Consider the following 17,893-nt stretch of genomic DNA (forward strand, 5'->3'; position numbering starts at 1 on the left):
CAGGACATCAGTCCCCCCCTCCAGAGACAGCGACCAGATGCAACCCGAAATTCTCATCTTTTTCCAAATAATTTGGATTCTCAGATCATGTTGAGGCCCATCACTAAGGAAAATAATCACTGTGAGGAAAAAATATAATATTGCTGTGAAGACAGGAGATGTATTAAAAAAATGTACAGGCTAATTCAGGTGTCTAAAAGTCAAGGGGATTCTTTAAGATGATATGGAGAGGGCAGACCCTCGTGCCAGGGCTGAGATGGGTATGGGAACAGGAATCAAGTCCTTGGCTAAATTACTGGCCATGTTATCATCACAATACTGGTCAGAGGCAAGGAAAGAGGCACAGTTGTTTTCTTTTTTTTACAGTAGAAAAAGCTTGGTGGAGGAAGCGCTGCAGGAAGGTGTCCATAGGTCTTGGCTTGTCCCTCAATCACCTGGTCCCAGGGAGCAGACAAGCTTCGAGGGATCCACGTTGGTGCACAGCAGGCATTTTTTTGCCAGGTGTAGCCTGCAGGCACCCAGGGATGCTTTGCTGCTTGACTGGGCTTCACAGGAGGGTTTTTGCACTGATTTTGGCCAGTTTGGGGCCTTGCAAGGCTATGCTTCCTCCTGGGTATCCAGAGAAGATAGAGCCAGTCATTGCAAAAGAGCCCTAGTCCGATGTATTTGGAATTACTTCTTTAAAATTCTCATCAGTCGACAGCTGGGATCAGGTGGGGTTTGTCTGGCATCACCCTCATCAAACCAGCAGCTATTTTAATGGAAGTCTTGGTCAAAATAAAGGATGATAACATTAGTGAAGGCTGGGATTGTAAATCTGGCAAGAAATTGCTATTTTCTTGCCATTAAGAGTAACTTTGGGGTTTTTTGCTTTATTTCTTTTGGCTTGGAGCAAGGTGCTAATATTAATTTATTCTCTGTGATCCCCTGCAAACCATTTGGCCTTATGTAGGAGAGAAAAAAATGCTTTTTTTCTGCTCTGCTGATTGCTCTTTTTTAAAAAAAATATAAGTGCCTGTAACTGAAGAGGAGGCAGTTTGTTTCCAAGAGGAGAAAGCATCCTGCAGCTATCAGCAGTGTCTGTTAGCCAGGGACTAAACATCATCCACCTGCTTTCCAGATTCTTGACAGAGAAACAAGATCTTTATAGTCTCTCACAAACCCCCAGACTCAGCAAACTATTTGAATATGGGCTTGACTGGAAATGTGAAGAGTTATGGAGTTAAAAAAAGAGGTTTGCATACAGAGGGAAAGCTTGCCTGAGCTCTCCAGAGCAACATCATGGTCCCATTGCTTGGGACGTGACAGAAAATCATGGGCTTCCAGAGGCAATTGCTGGTTTTGATGCCTATAGTTTAGCACAGGTTAAAATATTTTGCTTCTCTGGAAGGTACAGGGAGAAACAGAAGTTTACAATGTGCCAACGCCTTAAATGTGTGTAATAAACAAGGGCACGTAACAAACGAGCTGCGCAGGGGATTTATTTGGTAACAAAGGGAAATCATCTGCTGATGTGCCTCTTACATTTTGTTTTCCATCGACTTAACAGGCCACTTGTCAAGAGCGTGGTGTCGGGACTGTAGGGAAGTAACTCAAAAGCAGTCCCCCCGGAGCTGAGGGAATACGGCCTATTGCAAATGCTTCAACGCAGGAGTGAGCTACAAAGGAAAATGAGGTCTGAAAAGTGCTGCTGTGCATCAGTAATTCACAGGAGGGAGCCAAAATCAGGTGCCCTAATGCCAATCAGGTGATGCTGACCTGGAGCCAAGCTCGTTTCTGAGACCTTCTCAAAGAATGGTCTTGCCTGTGGCCCTTGGCCTCGTTGGGAGCCCTTCCAGTGGCTTTTATAGGCTTTGGATGTGTCCCTACATCAGTAACATGAAGTTAATATCAAACCTGTTGGCTCAACAGCACAAGGGAACAAGAAGAGATCAAAAGAGCTTTCCCCACCAGTCCTCTCTTCACAACCCCTGCACAAAACCAGGGATGGTTTAGTAGGCTTTTTTCCTTCCTATGCAGCAGCACCCAAAATTGTTCACTGCACTGGTCAAAGTAAGCCCCGTGGCAGGAACATGCACCAAACTACCTGATAGTCCAGTATCAGAGAGGTGACAAACACTTATGTTTTCCACATGATGACTTAACAAATGATTATTCATCATCTTGGTACCAGACGAAGGCAGACGTTAAGGTCATTGGCTTTGTAAAGCCCCGAGTTCTCACGGTGGAAGGGATCAGGTAGGAAGGGATCATGACTTCAACCACCCAGTTGAACCGACTCATGTAGCATAGGCTTGGAGAACATCACAGACCTTACACAATCTACATATTATATACATTATAAATGTATAAATTATGTTTTTTAAAGCCAGGAGGGGCTGCTAGTCCATCTGGTCTGATCTCATCTACCACCAGCCATTCAGTGTTACCCAGTTACTGAGTGCAGTAACCAAAGCTTTCCCTCTGGAAGGGCGCTTGAAACCATCAGGAGATGCAGAAGTGATGATTTTCCTTTGGTTTGCTCTGGTGAAACAAGTTGTACCTCGCTGAGAATTAAATTTTGCTTCTCTTTGGTATCGTAATATCTCCTTTTCAAGACAAAAAATGCATAAGAACGTTTATCAATTCATGTGTTTTCCAAGTGACACCAAGATCCTGGAATTTTTTGCTGGAATATATATAACTCCTGCTTCTTGAGGAAGCAGCATAAGGGGGGAGTATATATGGTATGTTTGATGTGTAGCAAAATCATATGCCAAGATGTATTATGCAGAATAGCACGAGAGGCTAACCAGTACGCACCGCTGACACACAGACCAAGAGCCTGCTGTTTGCTTTTCATTAGGATTTTGTCTGGAATTTGCATTTTTTAGACTATGCTGAAAGCTCTGTCTCTGCTTTGGGGACAACGCTAAGGTTTGCTGAGTGGTGGCTTGGCTCCTGTTCAGGAGAGCTTCAGTTTCATCAGCCCCAAACTTTGAAAAAAAAAAATGCATTTTTGAAGCCCTCTCCTCCTCAAAGGCTCTGCAGACGCGTGGTTAGATTCCTCCTGATGTAAAGGTCAGTTGAACAGCATGGGGGATGAATTTGTCCACCAAGGGAAAATAATATTCAAATGGGCCTTTTGCTGTCCTTCACAGAATATTTTCACTTCAGGCTCCTTAACTACTTAACTCGCCTTTTTCCTTTCTCCCGGGCCAAGGGTAAGTCCAGCCCAGACTGGGCTCCTGGTGTGAGGATATCATGTAAGGATCCCCTTGGTGATCCCAAGCAAAGCTGCGGGGTTATCTTCTCTGATTGCACGTGCGTTGAAGTTGGTTTGTCTTGGAGGTTTGTCTTGTGAGGGAGGCCAAGGTTATGTCAGCGAGCAACTGGAGGCAGATCTCTGGATGCTGGAAAGGATGAGCAGGGCTGCAGTCCGGGCTGCTCTTTCCAAAGTCTGCAGCATCCTCTGGCGGAGCCGCAAGGAAAGGATGGCTGTCCAGGGGAGAGGCGCCAGGAGGTTTCCTCTTGCATTGCCAGGGAAGGGTTTGGGGCCTCTAAAAACATATCCCAGTTTTGCTCATCTCTAATCATTGCAAACACCCTCATGCCGACCAGGTGATGCTGTGCCCAGGGAGCTACCTGCTGTGCTCCATGGAGGGAGAGCCAGCCCAGCAATCAGCCTGGCATTTGGGGACAACGTTCCCATTCCTTCACTACACTGGCTCACCTTGGGTCTGCAAATTCCTGATGGTTCAGTGCCGTGGGAGCAGAACCTGTACTCGCAGCGGAGTCACCTGGCTGGTAGAAATGCTTCCCAACTTCTCCCCCTTTCCTGGTCTTAGTCACCACGATCAAAGCCCAAAGCCTTTGCTTCCGGGTGAAGGAAGTACTCTGATAAAATCTGGGTTCCCAGGCTGCAGTTCTTTCCTAGACTTTGCTGTGTTGTGGCCGAAAGGGCAAAATGGGTTGTTGCACCCTGTTTTATTACAACAGCCCTGTGTCTGGAGCGCTTGCCTCACGCGTGGGGCACCTGGGTTCGGCGTCTTCCTCAGCCTGAGAGGATTCAGACACCTCTGGGCCACCTCCCAGCTGCTTCATCCCTTCTGTTGAAACTGTGTAGAAAATTAATGATTCAGAGAGAAAGAATAAGACGCCCTTCCTTCCCTCTCCCCCCTAGCAATCAGGGATGAGGGAGATGGGGCCCAATCTTCTGCTCTAGGAAGCCACAGGGTAACGTTCACCCTTGAAGTGCATCGGAGCACCCAGGACGTTTGGAGAACCAAGTTCATCTCCTCCGGCCTGAGAAATAAGACTGGGGGTAGTGTGAAATCCAGCCTGGAGGCACGCAGCCGCCAGCGTGCTGAAGGAGCATCAGGAGAATCCCTCCCGGGCAGCTCCGCAAAGATTGACACGCCAATACGACCCTGCCAACTTCTGCAGCAATTCACTCAATCCTTATGAAAGCAAGACTAAATTGGACAGGAGCTCGCACTTCATCTTCTCTCCCAACTCCTCTGGGTGAGAACTGTTGAGCAGACCAGGTTTCCGATAAAGTAAAAGCAAACACCATTCCCTTGTGCTAAGATACAGGAATATTATCCTGACATTTTAGCATGGATCACTCATATTGCTGCTCGTTCTCTCCGCTCCTAGAGCTGTGTCTTGACAATAGAAACATTCCCTGAATACAAACAAAATAATCAGGGTTGAAAACCAAATTCATGGTAGAAGCACGCACTCCTCGGTGGGAGATATCTGTCAGGCTAGATTTGCCTCTTGGCCTGTACAAGTCTAAGCAAGTTATTTTTATTCTAAATATTTTTATTCTGTCTTTCCTACGGTGCTCTCGTTTTCACATAAAAGTGTGAACTTTTTCTAATATCTGGCCAGCGGCCTGATAATTATCAAATTTGTGTGACAGAAGTATAGAAAAGAAAGGTAAATAGCATAATAACTGTCAGTGATGTCTGCCTCTTCCTGTTGTTTTTTTAATGGAAGAATTTATTTTACATTACCTCGAGGAATTACAATCATCATCCAACATTTTTACAAGCTGTTAAAATTTGAAGATTAAAACCTGCACTTAAGTAAAAAAAAAAAAAGCTTCCAAGGAGGAATTTATCTGTGATTTGTCTTGGAAACAAGATTTGTGTGCTGAAGTACTTGGCAGCTCACAGAGTGACTTGTCACATCTGTCAGCTGTTTAAAATAATTTAAAGTGATAAATGACAGCATTAGGGGGTCACTGGGGGGAAACAGCGGCTTGTCCTGCAGGAACAGCGGTTCTGGGAGATGCGAGACCCCGTTTGTGCTTCTCCTAAGCCCAGGTTTACCCCACCAAAGTTCAGACCCTTAAGTTAGTTCTATAATCTTTCTCTTAACACTGGAAATAATCTGCTGGTACCGATACTGGGAGAAGGTGAAGAGCTGATCTAGCTGGCAGAGCAAACTGGGCCTGATTAAACCTGATTAAACACTGCGCTTTGCAAATGTGAAAACTAATTGTTTTAACTCTATTGGAATTTTTTTCAGTTTTGTGGAAACTGCTAAGCACAAGCTATGAAAATTTATGGATTTTCAATCAGCTCTTCCTAGTGAAGATGTGGATTGATCACTGGAAAAATGAAGTCCTCACAGAAACAGTTAATTTTATTGTAGTCCGGCCTGGAGACTTAGAAAGACGGTACTGCACTGTACCAGAGTGAAGGGAGCCCTGGCAGCCAGGTTGAATCTGTTTTCAGGTCGCCTGGTAAACAAGTTGAATCTCTTTTCAGGTCTGGGGCCCTGAAACCTAATCTGCTGTGAGACAGGAGCAAAGCTGGCTTGCCTTCTCACAGCGAAAGCCCTTGTTAAACAGCTTGCACAGAGATCTGAGATTTTTTTCTTCTGCCTGAGGTGGGTACCCTCTGCAAAATCTATTTATATGTACAATATAGTCACAATATATTTAAATATATTGTGAATAGGCACAAGCGAGGCCTTGGCACCCTGTGGGTACCCCTCGCTCTGGGCCACCGCTTGCAGGGGGCGATGCTGCAGTTTCTTGAGAGAAAATAATTAACACTATAGCGGGAGGCACTCCAAGCAGTGGGGTACAACAGACCCCTGCCTGCAGCCTTGAGGGATTCTGAGGGTTTTGGCCGGAGCCCCTGGCCAGCCGCCTCCCCTCACGGAGCGCGGAACACCCAACATGGCGGCCCGCCCCTGGCCCGCCGCCTCCCCTCACGGAGCGCGGGAACACCCAACATGGCGGCCCGCCGCCTCCCTCACTCAAGATGGCCGCCAAAGCCAGGCGGCCGATAGGGAGAAGCCGGAGCGGCCATGTTGCTTTCGGGCAGCAGGGCGCTGCCAGGCGGGCCTTCCCCGCGCCGTACCATTCCGCTGCATGGGGGGGGGAGCGGAGGGAGCGGTGGTTTCTCCCGGGGGAGGAGCGCGGCGGGCGCGGCTGAGGCGGGAGCGGGGCAGGGTAAGGGCGGGCGGCGGCCCTCGGGGGCGGCGGGGAGGCACCCCCGGGAGGGCGCGGAGGGGGCCCGGCGGCGACTGCTGCGGCCGCCGCTAGCGTCACCACCACCGCCCTGCTCGGCGGGAGCGTGACCGCCGCCCTCGGGGCGCAGGCCGGGCCTTGACGCCTCGCGAGCAGGCATGGCGGCGAGGCCTCACCCGGGAGCGGCGGCCTGGGGTTGACCTGTCCCCTGTGCGGGTGGCGGGTGGCGGCCAACCTGCTCCATATCTCCCGCTGCCGTGGGGTTTGTTTCGGTGCTTTGCTTTCCAGTCAGGTCTCCAACATGCAGTGAGGAGACTCACGCAGTTGTCAAAACGTCTTTGGTTTGTCGTTTCCTTGCAGGGCTCGGGGGGACACGTACGCGCTGCAGGCCTTTACGCGTGTAGAAACACGTTGTCCGCGCAACCTAAGCGGTAAAAACCAGAAAGAAATCGCAGCTGTGTTTTGTCAGGGGTGTAAGGAATAACACGGGGCGGTATCTTTCAGATAGCACCTGGAAAGTGTGGTCAGCCTCGATTTTCTCACGTGCGGAGCGTTTCTAGTTGTGTCTCGAAGGTAATGTTTTTTAGCAAGGCAGAAACCAAAGTTCTGTACGTTTTTTTTTAAAAAAAGAACCAAACACCTTTAAATGACTCTTGGAGGAATTTGGTGGTATGCTGGAGGATAAATTGGGAAGCTCTGGATGGCAATTCCTCTTCTCCAGCAGTGCACAAACAGGCCAGAAACTGGGGCAGGAGAGGTGCATTTGTTGTTACTATTTGCTCGGTGTCCTGTGTCTGCGTCATGTGGGAATTTACGTGAATAAGCTTAAGTTTCCAGATGATTAATACAGTTGAGTAACTCCAGCTGTTGCTTATGTGCTTGTAATGCTCTTTTTCACCAGTGTTAGCTTATTATCTCACTGCTATTAATGGATTTTTATCATCACAATCCATCTTTAAGACAGGCAAGTGTTAGCTGATTTTACAGGGGGAAAAACAAAGCAAAAATCAGAAAAAATATCATGGGTGTTGTGTGTTTGAGGACTGAAGATAGATCTTACACCCCTGTGGCAATGAGTCTTATTGCCCTTTACGTAGGGTGGTTTGCAGTTCAATTTCTTTGACCTTTGGGGTTTTTCCCCCAGATGCTTGGTGTATAAATCAGTGTACCTTCACTGTCTGCACTCAGAAGGGTTATGTTGTACCACACCAGGCTCTGGCCCACAGAAATTGCAAAGTAGGTGTGAACAGTGAAAGTCCAAGAAATGGTGATGTTTTAGAAATATTTACTGTCCTTCCTACAAACATCTTCGTTTACTGTGTTAATTATCCTGAATTAAAGAGCTGCTATTGACTATGTTGTTGCATCATTTAAAAAAGAAGCGCTATAGCACAGAGCAAATATAAATCTCTTCTTGGAGATTGGAAGCCAATGTTTGGCTTTATTTTTTAAACCAGTTGTACTTATTCCAGCGGCCTCATTAGGAACTGTAGTTGTATTGAAATATGTTTTGGCTTTTGCAGTGGTTCTGTTAGATTAATTATATTTTTTGTAAATTTTGTGTACGTGCAATTTCTTTAAAGTATTTATTCATTTATTACCAGGCAAAAAGCTGAAAGAAGTTACAAACAAACCCATAAAACAGCTATTGCCATGGTTGGGAATTCCTCAAGAGTCTTCTCTCTGTCGTTAAGTGTTAATGAAGTGTGGAAAGTAAGGAGAACATAGCTTTCTTAATCTGTTGGGGATAAGAAGCTGCTTCCTTACCCCAAAAATAAACCATAATACTTGGAAATCTTCTATTAACTGAACTTTTTTGGGGGGGAAAAAAAGAATAATCTTACATACTGCTTTATACCCCTGAAACACTGAAACTCAACCTTGTGAAACTGTAAAATGTATGAAAACAAACTATATTCAATGCCCCTTCAGAAAACTGAAGATCAATTTCCTCTCTAAATGGTAACAAAAAGCACAGCCTCGTTTTTTCTGGAGAAAAAAATCGTGAGACTTGATTAATTTCTGGCATTTTTAATTGAAAAGACATTTCAGTAAAGCATTTCTGGGCTGTTTTAATGTAGAACCAGCCAAACTAAAGAGATGATGTTGGAATGTGCTTCTGCATTTGGTTTAGTATCAGATATTGGTGTTAGTAGAGCTCACATGGGAGCGTGTATTGAGAATTTATCGCAGATGGGGATCTTGAAAAGGAGGAGGAGGAGGAAATTAGCACATGCTCTGCTCATTGATTTCTTTAAGCACTACTGATCAGTGAGCTTCCCAGCCCTGGGGTCAGCTCTGCACAGACACGCAGAAGGATATCCTGCTGGAAACCATTAAGGGCGAGCCAGGGGACAGATTAAGGGGAAGCTTTTGTGAATTTGTGGGCTGAATTTGGTGTTAACCTCCAGATCTGCGCTGCTTCCCGCAGCCTGCTGTAGGAGCTGGTGATCATTGGTAGTGAAGAGGTGGCAGATGTTGAGTTGGTTTTGAAGATGCCTGCTGGCCAGACTTCGTAAGGCAGAGACTGTCATAATTATTGTACATCTGTAGGAGCCTGGATGTGAGCGGTCCTTTTCTGATAGAATTTAGATAATGCTGTTTTCCACATCCCCCCCTCTCAATTTCTTGCTTCTGTGAGATGTTTCAACACATACTTTGTCTTTTTCTTCTAGTTAATTTTCCCTAAGTATTTTTCCTGTAGTAATATTTTTGTTTTCTTTTCTCTGAGTAATCATCTGGGAACTTGCTAGCAGTGAGGAGGTTCTGCACCAGCTAGGTGAGAAGGCTGAGATCCCAATGGATTGGGACGGGACTTCGTGCAGGAGCTCCTGGAGTACTCAGGGTCAACCTCCCAATTAAGTACAAATATTTGAGGTTCTGCATAACTCAAATTTACAGACATTTTATATCTCGTCTGTTTCCTGCGCATGTAGCTGTACACGTTCCAGTGGCACTTAATGGGGTCGTTAGAAAATCAGTTGAAACCTTTTTAAAACATTATTTGGGGTGTCACAAGCGTTGGATGACTTAATGCCTTGCAGATTAGAAGATGATTATCCTCTGTAATGGGAAGAGAATTCTCCAAGCTCTCTCTTCAGCTTGCTATTCAAACCTCTTCACTCCAGGCTCTGTATTGTATTTGACTTCCGGGCGCTTTATGTTGAAGACACATTTATCTTCTTAATCAGACAGTTTATGTCTGCCAGGAATGTATTTAATATAATGTCAAACGTAATTTAGATGAGGAGTGAGAGTACAGTTTGGTGTCATTTTCTGCCAGGCATTATTACTGTGAGAGGGAAGCACAGCAAGCCAAGCTTGAACGGAGCCTTTAAGCAATAACAGTCTGTTTATTTTGGCCTGATGTTCTTCCCTTGGTTACAAAGCTCTTTGTAAGCATGTGCTGAATAACAGACATTTAAAAACTCTGCTAGGTCGGGAATATCAGCTGAGAGGATCAGATCAGAGCATCAGTGAGGTTGACAGCACCATTGTTGTGCTTTATGGGCAAGGGTAAGTGAGACTTCTTGTTCCATATGGGGGTTGAGACAGGAAAGCCACAGCGTTCTGGGGCATGGGATTTACTGTAACAACAGCTAGTGTCTGTCTGGAGCTGGTGGGGAAATGCAAATTGTTCATTCTGAAAATGGCAAAAAACTTCTGACCCCTCTGTTGATTGAGAAGGAGCAGTTTTGAAATACTTTTCAAATAAAACACTATTACTTCCTCAAAAAATTTGTAGATATGTCGTTTGTCCCTGTATATTAAGTGGCCAGATACAATAGAAGCTTCCTAACTTTGTTAACCCCTTAATGATTGTTTAGATGGGGAAAAAAATTGTTGTGACCTCTGTTGTTGAAAAGTGCTTGTATGAAGAGTGGTTTATTGTTAAGCTGGGCCAATCACGTTACTCATGTTACTGTCTGTACTACAGAATATTCCCTCTGAGGGGTTATCATAGAGTGTAAATCTACGTGACTGTAGTAAATCAAGTGTGTGTGCTGACGATGGTTGCGTTGATAGAAGTAACCTTGAGGTCTTTAATTCCTAATTTACAAGACGTAGTAAGACGTGGATCTCCACTGAGCTTTTTCTTAAGTGATTTATGTCATACATGAATGAAAAAATAGCTCAGGGAGGAGGGAGAGCAAGCACTCAAACATTTGTCTGTTTTTCTGGCAGGATGGAGAAAAAGAAAATTCGAATGAAATCCAAGGTTGCTGCTCCTAACCTCCTGAGGGCACTGCACTCTCTGTACCAGTTCGGTCACCTCTGCGACGTGACAGTTCACACACAGCATCTGGGAATCCAGGAGGAGTTTCTCGTTCACAAAGCTGTCTTGGCAGCTTCCAGCAATTATTTCAAGGGGCTTTTCCTGCACGATGAGATGCTGGATACCAAGAATTGCACAGTGACTCTGCAGGACATTTACACGGAGGAGTTCACCTCCTTTCTGGAGTTTGTTTACACTGCAGAAGTGGAGATTGAAGCGGAAAAACTGCAACGGATGAAAGAAATAGCTGAAAGACTTGAGTGCAAGGATTTGCTTGACATTTGTGAAGAAGTGAAAGCCGAGGGCAGGAAGGGGTTAGATCTGAGCCTCCACCTGACAGGCCAGCTGTGTGAAAACGGTGGGCCACAGTGGAGTCACATCCAGCAAGAGGAGAACCACAAAGTGAGTAACTCTTCCCACGCTGTGGCAATGCAGAGGAAGCTTTGGGACAGGCAGAAGCATAAAAAGTTGCTGGCTGGCTATGAACTCGTCGAAGGCCAACCAGCAAGCCTGGGGCAAGAGAGCACTGCTTTTCCAGAGCCAAAATCCAGGCCAGCAAAGCTACCGAAACGTAACAAGACAGGTACCAGAAATGGATTCAGCATGGAAAATAAGAATAGTCGTTCTCTCCTAAGTCAGAGCGAGGCAAAGGAAGGCTGTGTGGTAATTGGGAACACGCCTGAGCAGTGGGAGGATGAAAACAGTTTAATTTCCAGATTTGCCACTAAGACAGAGCACAGGAAATCACCGCGGCGCGTGGCCAAGGTCCCGCCGCAGATCGTGTGTGAGAAGTGCAACGCATCGTTCCGCGTTATCCAGCAGTACCAGGCGCACGTGGAGCTCGAGCACGACGTTAACCTGGCCGTCCAGCACAGCTGCAACGCGTGTGAGCAGCTCTTCCCCACCCCCCAGCACCTCCGCCAGCACCGCCTCGCCGTCCACAGCGGCGAGCGGGGCTTCTCCTGCCTGTTCTGCCACAAGAGGTTCAAGCGCCAGAAGGACACAAACGACCACGTCCGCAGGGTGCACGAGAAGCAGCGGGAGCCCCAGGCCTGCCCCTACTGCGACAAGGTCGTCAGCTCCAAGTGTGGCCTCACAGTCCACGTCCGGACGCACACGGGGGAGAAACCTTATCGGTGCGAGCTCTGCGCCGCCAGCTTTGCCCAGAGGTCTGCTTACAACACCCACGTGAGGTACAGCATGGTCTCTGCGTGTGTGTGTCCGTAGGAAAAGGTGTTTTCTTTCCTGAAGCCCTCACTGCTTTAGTTCCAGAATTCCTTGGATCTAATCAGTGTGTTGAAATCAGCATGGATTTTTTCTGTTGGCCTCATCAAGCTCTCAGTCCTAGAGGGTTGAGGTCTCCTAGACTGGGAATTTATATAAACATTCCCCATTGAAATGTTCCATTGTGCAACCGGATCTGTGAGGTGATTTTGGAAGCCTCGGGTCTGGGTTTTTAAATAGGAGCCTGAAAAGAATCAGCATCTGCTTAAAATGCACAAGGAAACGCCCATTTAAACGTCAGGGCAGTGTGATGCTTTTTAGTGTTTTTTTTATGGGCCCAATATCCTTGCTGGGCAGCGTGAGCTTCCAGATAGGCTTATTAAGCACTGCCTGACTGGAAAGATGATGTTGAAATTGTGCAGTAGTTTCCAGAGCTGCAGAAGCCACTGCACACATCAAACGTCTCCATGCCCTGCCTGTGTGGTGCAGGAGATGGTGATTTTCTACTGGATCCCAGCTTCCCTTGTAAAAAATGTCAAAATGTGTTTGTTGTTTAGCCCAGCAGCAGAAAAAACATTCCAGATGTGTCACTTATGCTTGTTCCACGCACCGAGGAGTGATGAGTAGAGTTAACTGCCACAATTGAGGGCTTACAAGGGGATCTGTTTTGTTTTTCCATATAAGCATTTAATCTATATTTCCCTTGTTTTAAGTCCATAATGTCTTATCCTGTCCACCGTGCCCTCGGGGGAAAATTTACAGTCCATCCTCTGTTACTAGTCAGATGTGTGCTTGAGAGGCTCCATCCTTGATGAGCTGAGGCCTTTTAATTTTCTTTAATTATCTGCTCCAACTCTACACACAATTTCCCTGTTGTTTGGCTCTCAAAACACGCTGGTAATTTCTTAAATGGTGCGAAGAACAATTAGAAGGAAACGCTTCTTCCTCCGAGGCAAACATGCCTGAGCTGAAACAATTAAACCTATTGAAGTTGTGCTCTTGTTGTTTGTTTTAACAGAAAAATCCATGAGGCTGGGCAAGGGAGGAAGCTCACGCCTGTCTATTGGATGGTAGTTCCTCCTGCACGTAGAGCAAACGCAGCCAGAGAGACGTGGGATGGGGCGTCGGAGGCTGAACGACGGAAGGGTGCGAGGCACAAAGAGGCCACGAGTTGTGAGGGAGGACCCAGGGCTTCAGCTGTTACTGAGGCAGACTGTAGCAATGAGCAAGAACAAGGGAAGCAGAAATATAAGGAAGATGAAGCAAGAAGTGAAAAAATAAGCAAAGGAGGGAGTGAAGATGAAGGTGAACTGAGCACAAAGGGCGAGGAGGAGGTAGATTACGAAGCTGAAGATAGTAGAGATAATGAGGAGGTCTGCACTGAGGAGGATGGTGAGGATGATGACTCCTCTAATGAGAAGGATGGTGAGGAACATGAATCAGATGAAGAGTTTAAAATCAAGAAGGTAAATACAAGCGGGGTGAACAAGAAATCTGCCTATGTGATAAGGTGTGATAAGTGTAACGAGCAGTTTGTTGCCCGGAAGAAGTACGTGGATCACTGCCGAGACGTCCATCAGAGCTTGCCTGGGAAGGTCTACCAGTGCGACGTCTGCAGCAAGTCCTTTGCTAGCTACAACAGCTGGAAGGAGCACCGGGCGTGCGTCCACACCGAAGAAAGGCAGTTTGCCTGCACCCTCTGCAGCGCTACCTTCAAAAGAAAGAGGGACGTGAGGACACATTACATGCGGAAGCACGAAGGCCGGGTCAAACGCCCGCTGTGCTCTGTCTGCGGGAAGATCCTCAGCTCCCGCACAGCGCTGGTGTTCCACATGCGGACGCACACAGGAGAAAAACCTTATGAATGTGGCGTTTGTCATTCCAGATTTGCTCAGCCATCACGGCTGAAGATCCACACCAGGTCAGCCTACAGTGTTGCTTCTCCCGTTACCAATCCCTGCATGCCCAGTGTACTTCTTTCTCCTCTTTGACTTCCCAGTTTTGAGTCATTCTCCTTGTAACGGGAACACTGGGATCGAGTTTGTTCTGTAATATCTGTGATTAATTCTTTTACGTAAAGGCTTTGCATCTGGTCGTTGCATCAGTTTTGGTGGGGGTTTTGAAACAGATGCCCTGTCCAGACTCGTAAGCAAAAGACAGTCATTTGAGACAGTCTTCAAAATAAGATGATGGCCTTCACCCATGAAACGGAGCGTAGGCTGAAGAGTTAGTCAGGGACCTCGGGGACCCCGATGCTGAGCCCTTCATCGCTCTGAGCCAGTCATTCAGTGTGGGGTTTCACTTCTTGTACGCAATACAAAAGCTGGACTTCTCATCTGGGTTCCCTCTGTAGTCACTGGAGCTAGACTGGATGAATTGCTCTCTGGAGGTGGCTGTTAAATGTGTCGTTTCCCAGGAGAGGGTGAATCATCCCGTGGAATTTCCCATCTTTCTCCGAACAGGGAGCCTAGCACAGTGTTCAGACCAAACTTTAGGCTCAGACTTTCTCTGATTTGAGCTAGTTTGAAATCAGGTGTTCAGAAACCCTGCTTGCCTGACTTCCCTCAGTGCCTTTTGTCTTACAAGTGGGAATATCCCCCCAGTTAAAGTTTTCAGGCCAGGGGACGTGAGGCAGAGGGGTTGTGGAAGCCAAGAACGTGGCCCACAGCGTCCCAAGAGATCTGCTGCTGGCGTTGTGTCTGGATGCATTTTCAGTCTCTGGCACAGCAGCAGCTTGTCATCTTCCCTGCTTTCTCCCTTCCCGTGCTTACGCTCGAGCTGTAACTTGTGACAGGAAGGTGGATTTTGTAGTGAGGAAAAGGTAACCCTTAAGTGGGAGTTTTAGTGCTTAAACGCTCTATTTCCCGAGTGAGCAGAATGTGCTTTGTTCTCACTTCATTTAAATAACGAAGTATGCTGCCTGTAGTGTGTAGAACATCATTTCAAACACAATATTTTAATAATGCACTAGAAGAACTAATTAATAGTCATTTGTGTTTCACCTCATTTAGGTCCCATACAGGGGAAAAGCCGTATATTTGTGAGGACTGCGGGGCTTGCTTTGCTGACAAAGGCAAACTCACTGGCCACAAAAGGACCCACACAGGTAGGTGTTAAACACTTCGTTCCTTCCATCTGGGTCCTCCCAGTGCCTCCCTTTACTGCTGGAAATTTCTAGTTGGGATTTGAAGAAGGTGCATGAGTTGTGCCTCACAGAAGAGACTTCGAGTACCAGGAAGGAACTACTAGGGGTAGAAAGACGTTTGGAAGCCAACTTTGAATTGTGCTGAAAGAATTCACAGTGTCTTTTTCCCTTCACTCAGGAGAACGCCTGTTTAAATGCGACGTGTGTGGAAAACATTTTGCCACCAATGAATATTTAAAGTGCCACAAACGATGCCACATGGGCGCGAAGCCCTACAAGTGCGAGGTGTGTGGGAAGACCTTTGGACTGAGAGCATCACTAGCCCAGCACAGTAACGTCCATGCAGGTAAGGAAACAAACTCGTCGGGGATGGGAAGATAAATGGCACTGGAAGCTTGGTCTGAAGTACTTCCCAGTTTGAATGGTGACATTTTATTCCACAACCACTTTTATAAGCTCCTTGAATTAGGTGGTGAGGAGAAGCAGGGCTCATGCTGATCCTGGCTTGTTAAACAGGGCATGATATCATCTTGATGATGCTTGCTCAGAAAGCTGAGGCCTGTTTTGTGCTGCTGAAGGATGTCGGAGCAGAGACCAGCTGTAGCTGCTGCTATTCCCTTTGCAGGATCAGGGAGCTGTTGTAGAATCATAGAATCCCAGACTGGTCTGGGTTGGGAGGGACCTTAAAGCCCATCCAGTCCCAACCCCCTGCCATGGGCAGGGGCACCTTCCACCAGACCAGGTTGCTCCAAGCCCCATCCAACCTGCCCTTGAACACTGCCAGGGAGGGGGCAGCCACAGCTTCTCTGGGCAACCTGGGCCAGGGTCTCACCACCCTCACAGCAAAGAATTTCTTCCTAATATCTCAATCTCCCCTCTTTCAGTTTAAAACCATTCCCCGTTGTCCTGTCACTACTTGCCCTTGTAAAAAGCCCCTCTCCAGCTTTCCTGTAGACCCTTCAGGCACTGGAAGGTGCTAGAAGGTCTCCCCGGAGCCTTCTCTTCTCCAGGCTGAACAGCCCCAGCTCTCAGCCTGTCTCCAGAGCAGAGGGGCTCCAGCCCTCTGAGCATCTCCGTGGCCTCCTCTGGACTCGCTCCAACAGCTCCGTGTCCTCCTGTTGGTGCCCCAGAGCTGGACGCAGCACTGCAGGGGGGTCTCAGGAGAGTGGAGCAGAGGGGCAGAATCCCCTCCCTCGCCCTGCTGGGGATACAGCCAGGAAACATCTATCACATAACCTTAAAAACCAGGGCCTCAAGCACGTATCTCTATGTACACCGCTTTATCAATACTGATTTTTTAAAGACTTTTTATGCTTTTTGCCTGCTGAAATCAGGGCCCAAAGAACCTGCCTTCTAACTCTGCACTTCCTGGGCTTTTCTGGTTGCAGAGACCCGTCCCTACTCCTGTGAGCAGTGCGGGAAAACGTTCACCCAGCAGGGTGCCCTGCGGCGCCACCAGCGCATCCACACCGGCGAGAGGCCCTACAAGTGCCGAGCCTGCGAGAGGACCTTCACCGACATGTCCACCCTGCGCAGACACGTGTCGGTACGCTGCCCACGTTTAATTACCCTTAACGAGTGTGATGAATATTAGGGTTGGGGGATTGATCTGCCTTCTCCAGGCAGCTTTTAAAAATATATTTCTGAAGCGTGCAGAGTTTTCCTCCCAACGGCACAGCAGCTCCCACTGCTGGCTGTCAAACCAGACATCTCCCAACTAGTAGCTGTGTTGTCTTTAAAGGGAAAATATAATCACAGTGGTTATCTAAAAAGCTTATTACTGATTGAATCATTTTAAAAAAGGAATGGAATTTTGTATTACTACAGTCTCTGCTTTAAGCCTCTTACGCAGAGGCCGTAACACGATGGTTTATAACATCTTCGTGTTGCATGAATGTGATTTTACACATTTCCAGCGTTGTGATATGCTGAGCTTAGCTGTTTTCAGAGAATTCCGGGTCCTTGAAGTGGCTGCTGAGACAGAACATAAGGTTTCTTTCCAATTACAAATTCTTAAGTTAATGTTTTGCCTGTATGTTAAAACTCCAGCTTCTTTTGGAAGCGTTCCCTGACAGTGGAGCCAGAAAATCAGAGCAGAGTTGGCAAAACACCTCTTGCATTTGACCACAGTATCACAGAGTTAACCCTGATCCTGTTTGATTTTGCACCGGATTAAATCTTCAATTAGTAAAGTTACTGTTAGAAAAAATTCAGCTGTTAATTGTTTCCCCCCCCCCCTTTTTTTTTTCTAGATTCATGACCGGAATGCTCACTGGAGAAGTTTCTTAATAGATCTTACAACCAAAAAAGACCACAACTGGTCCAAAATAGAAACATTCTCGGAAGCGTGTACGGGTGAAGAGTCAGCGCCAGAAATTTGGTCAGTTGACCAAGGTAAACTTTACAAACCAGAAAGCTTCGTCCTGAGAAAAGTAGCACATGTGCCATCTAGTGTTAGCGACGCTGAGGACACCGATCGCTCCCTGTTCTGCTTATAACGCCGGCAGAGGAGGGGTTCGTAATTCTTCCCTACGGTATTTATGCTGGTTAGATTTTGGAGCCGTAGAGTTTTATTTTGAACACACCAGGGAGTGTCTCCCTGTGAGAGCGCACACAGGCCTGGTGGGGTGTGCAGGCACGGGGGTGGTGCTGTCGCTGTAAATCACTGCTGTGGTTTTTTTAATAAAGACGCGCTCATAGTGTCGGTGCCCATCCGTTTTGCATAGATTTGACTGTTAATTTGACTAGTTAATTTGGTAAGAGACAAACGCGGGTGCAG

The 17,893-nt window shown here is 47.0% G+C and overlaps 1 protein-coding gene across 3 annotated transcripts; it reads left to right on the forward strand.

Moving 5' to 3' along the window:
* Positions 1–6,417: 6,417 nt before the first annotated feature.
* LOC137671369 (GDNF-inducible zinc finger protein 1-like) lies at positions 6,418–17,812 on the forward strand. Of its 3 annotated transcripts, none has more exons than XM_068414884.1 (7): positions 6,418–6,451; positions 10,655–11,938; positions 12,988–13,890; positions 14,981–15,075; positions 15,293–15,460; positions 16,503–16,660; positions 17,367–17,812. In XM_068414884.1, the coding sequence occupies exons 2-7, from the start codon at positions 10,656–10,658 to the stop codon at positions 17,610–17,612; spliced, it is 2,853 nt and encodes a 950-aa protein (XP_068270985.1). In that variant the 5' UTR covers positions 6,418–6,451; position 10,655; the 3' UTR covers positions 17,613–17,812. The 3 variants fall into 3 exon arrangements, with proteins under 3 accessions (XP_068270985.1, XP_068270993.1, XP_068270978.1); XM_068414892.1 differs by lacking the exon at positions 6,418–6,451 and adding an exon at positions 6,626–6,731; XM_068414877.1 differs by lacking the exon at positions 6,418–6,451 and adding an exon at positions 6,786–7,042.
* Positions 17,813–17,893: the final 81 nt, after the last annotated feature.

This window comes from Nyctibius grandis, chromosome 1 (assembly GCF_013368605.1).
Source record: "Nyctibius grandis isolate bNycGra1 chromosome 1, bNycGra1.pri, whole genome shotgun sequence".
Lineage (NCBI taxonomy): Eukaryota > Metazoa > Chordata > Aves > Nyctibiiformes > Nyctibiidae > Nyctibius > Nyctibius grandis.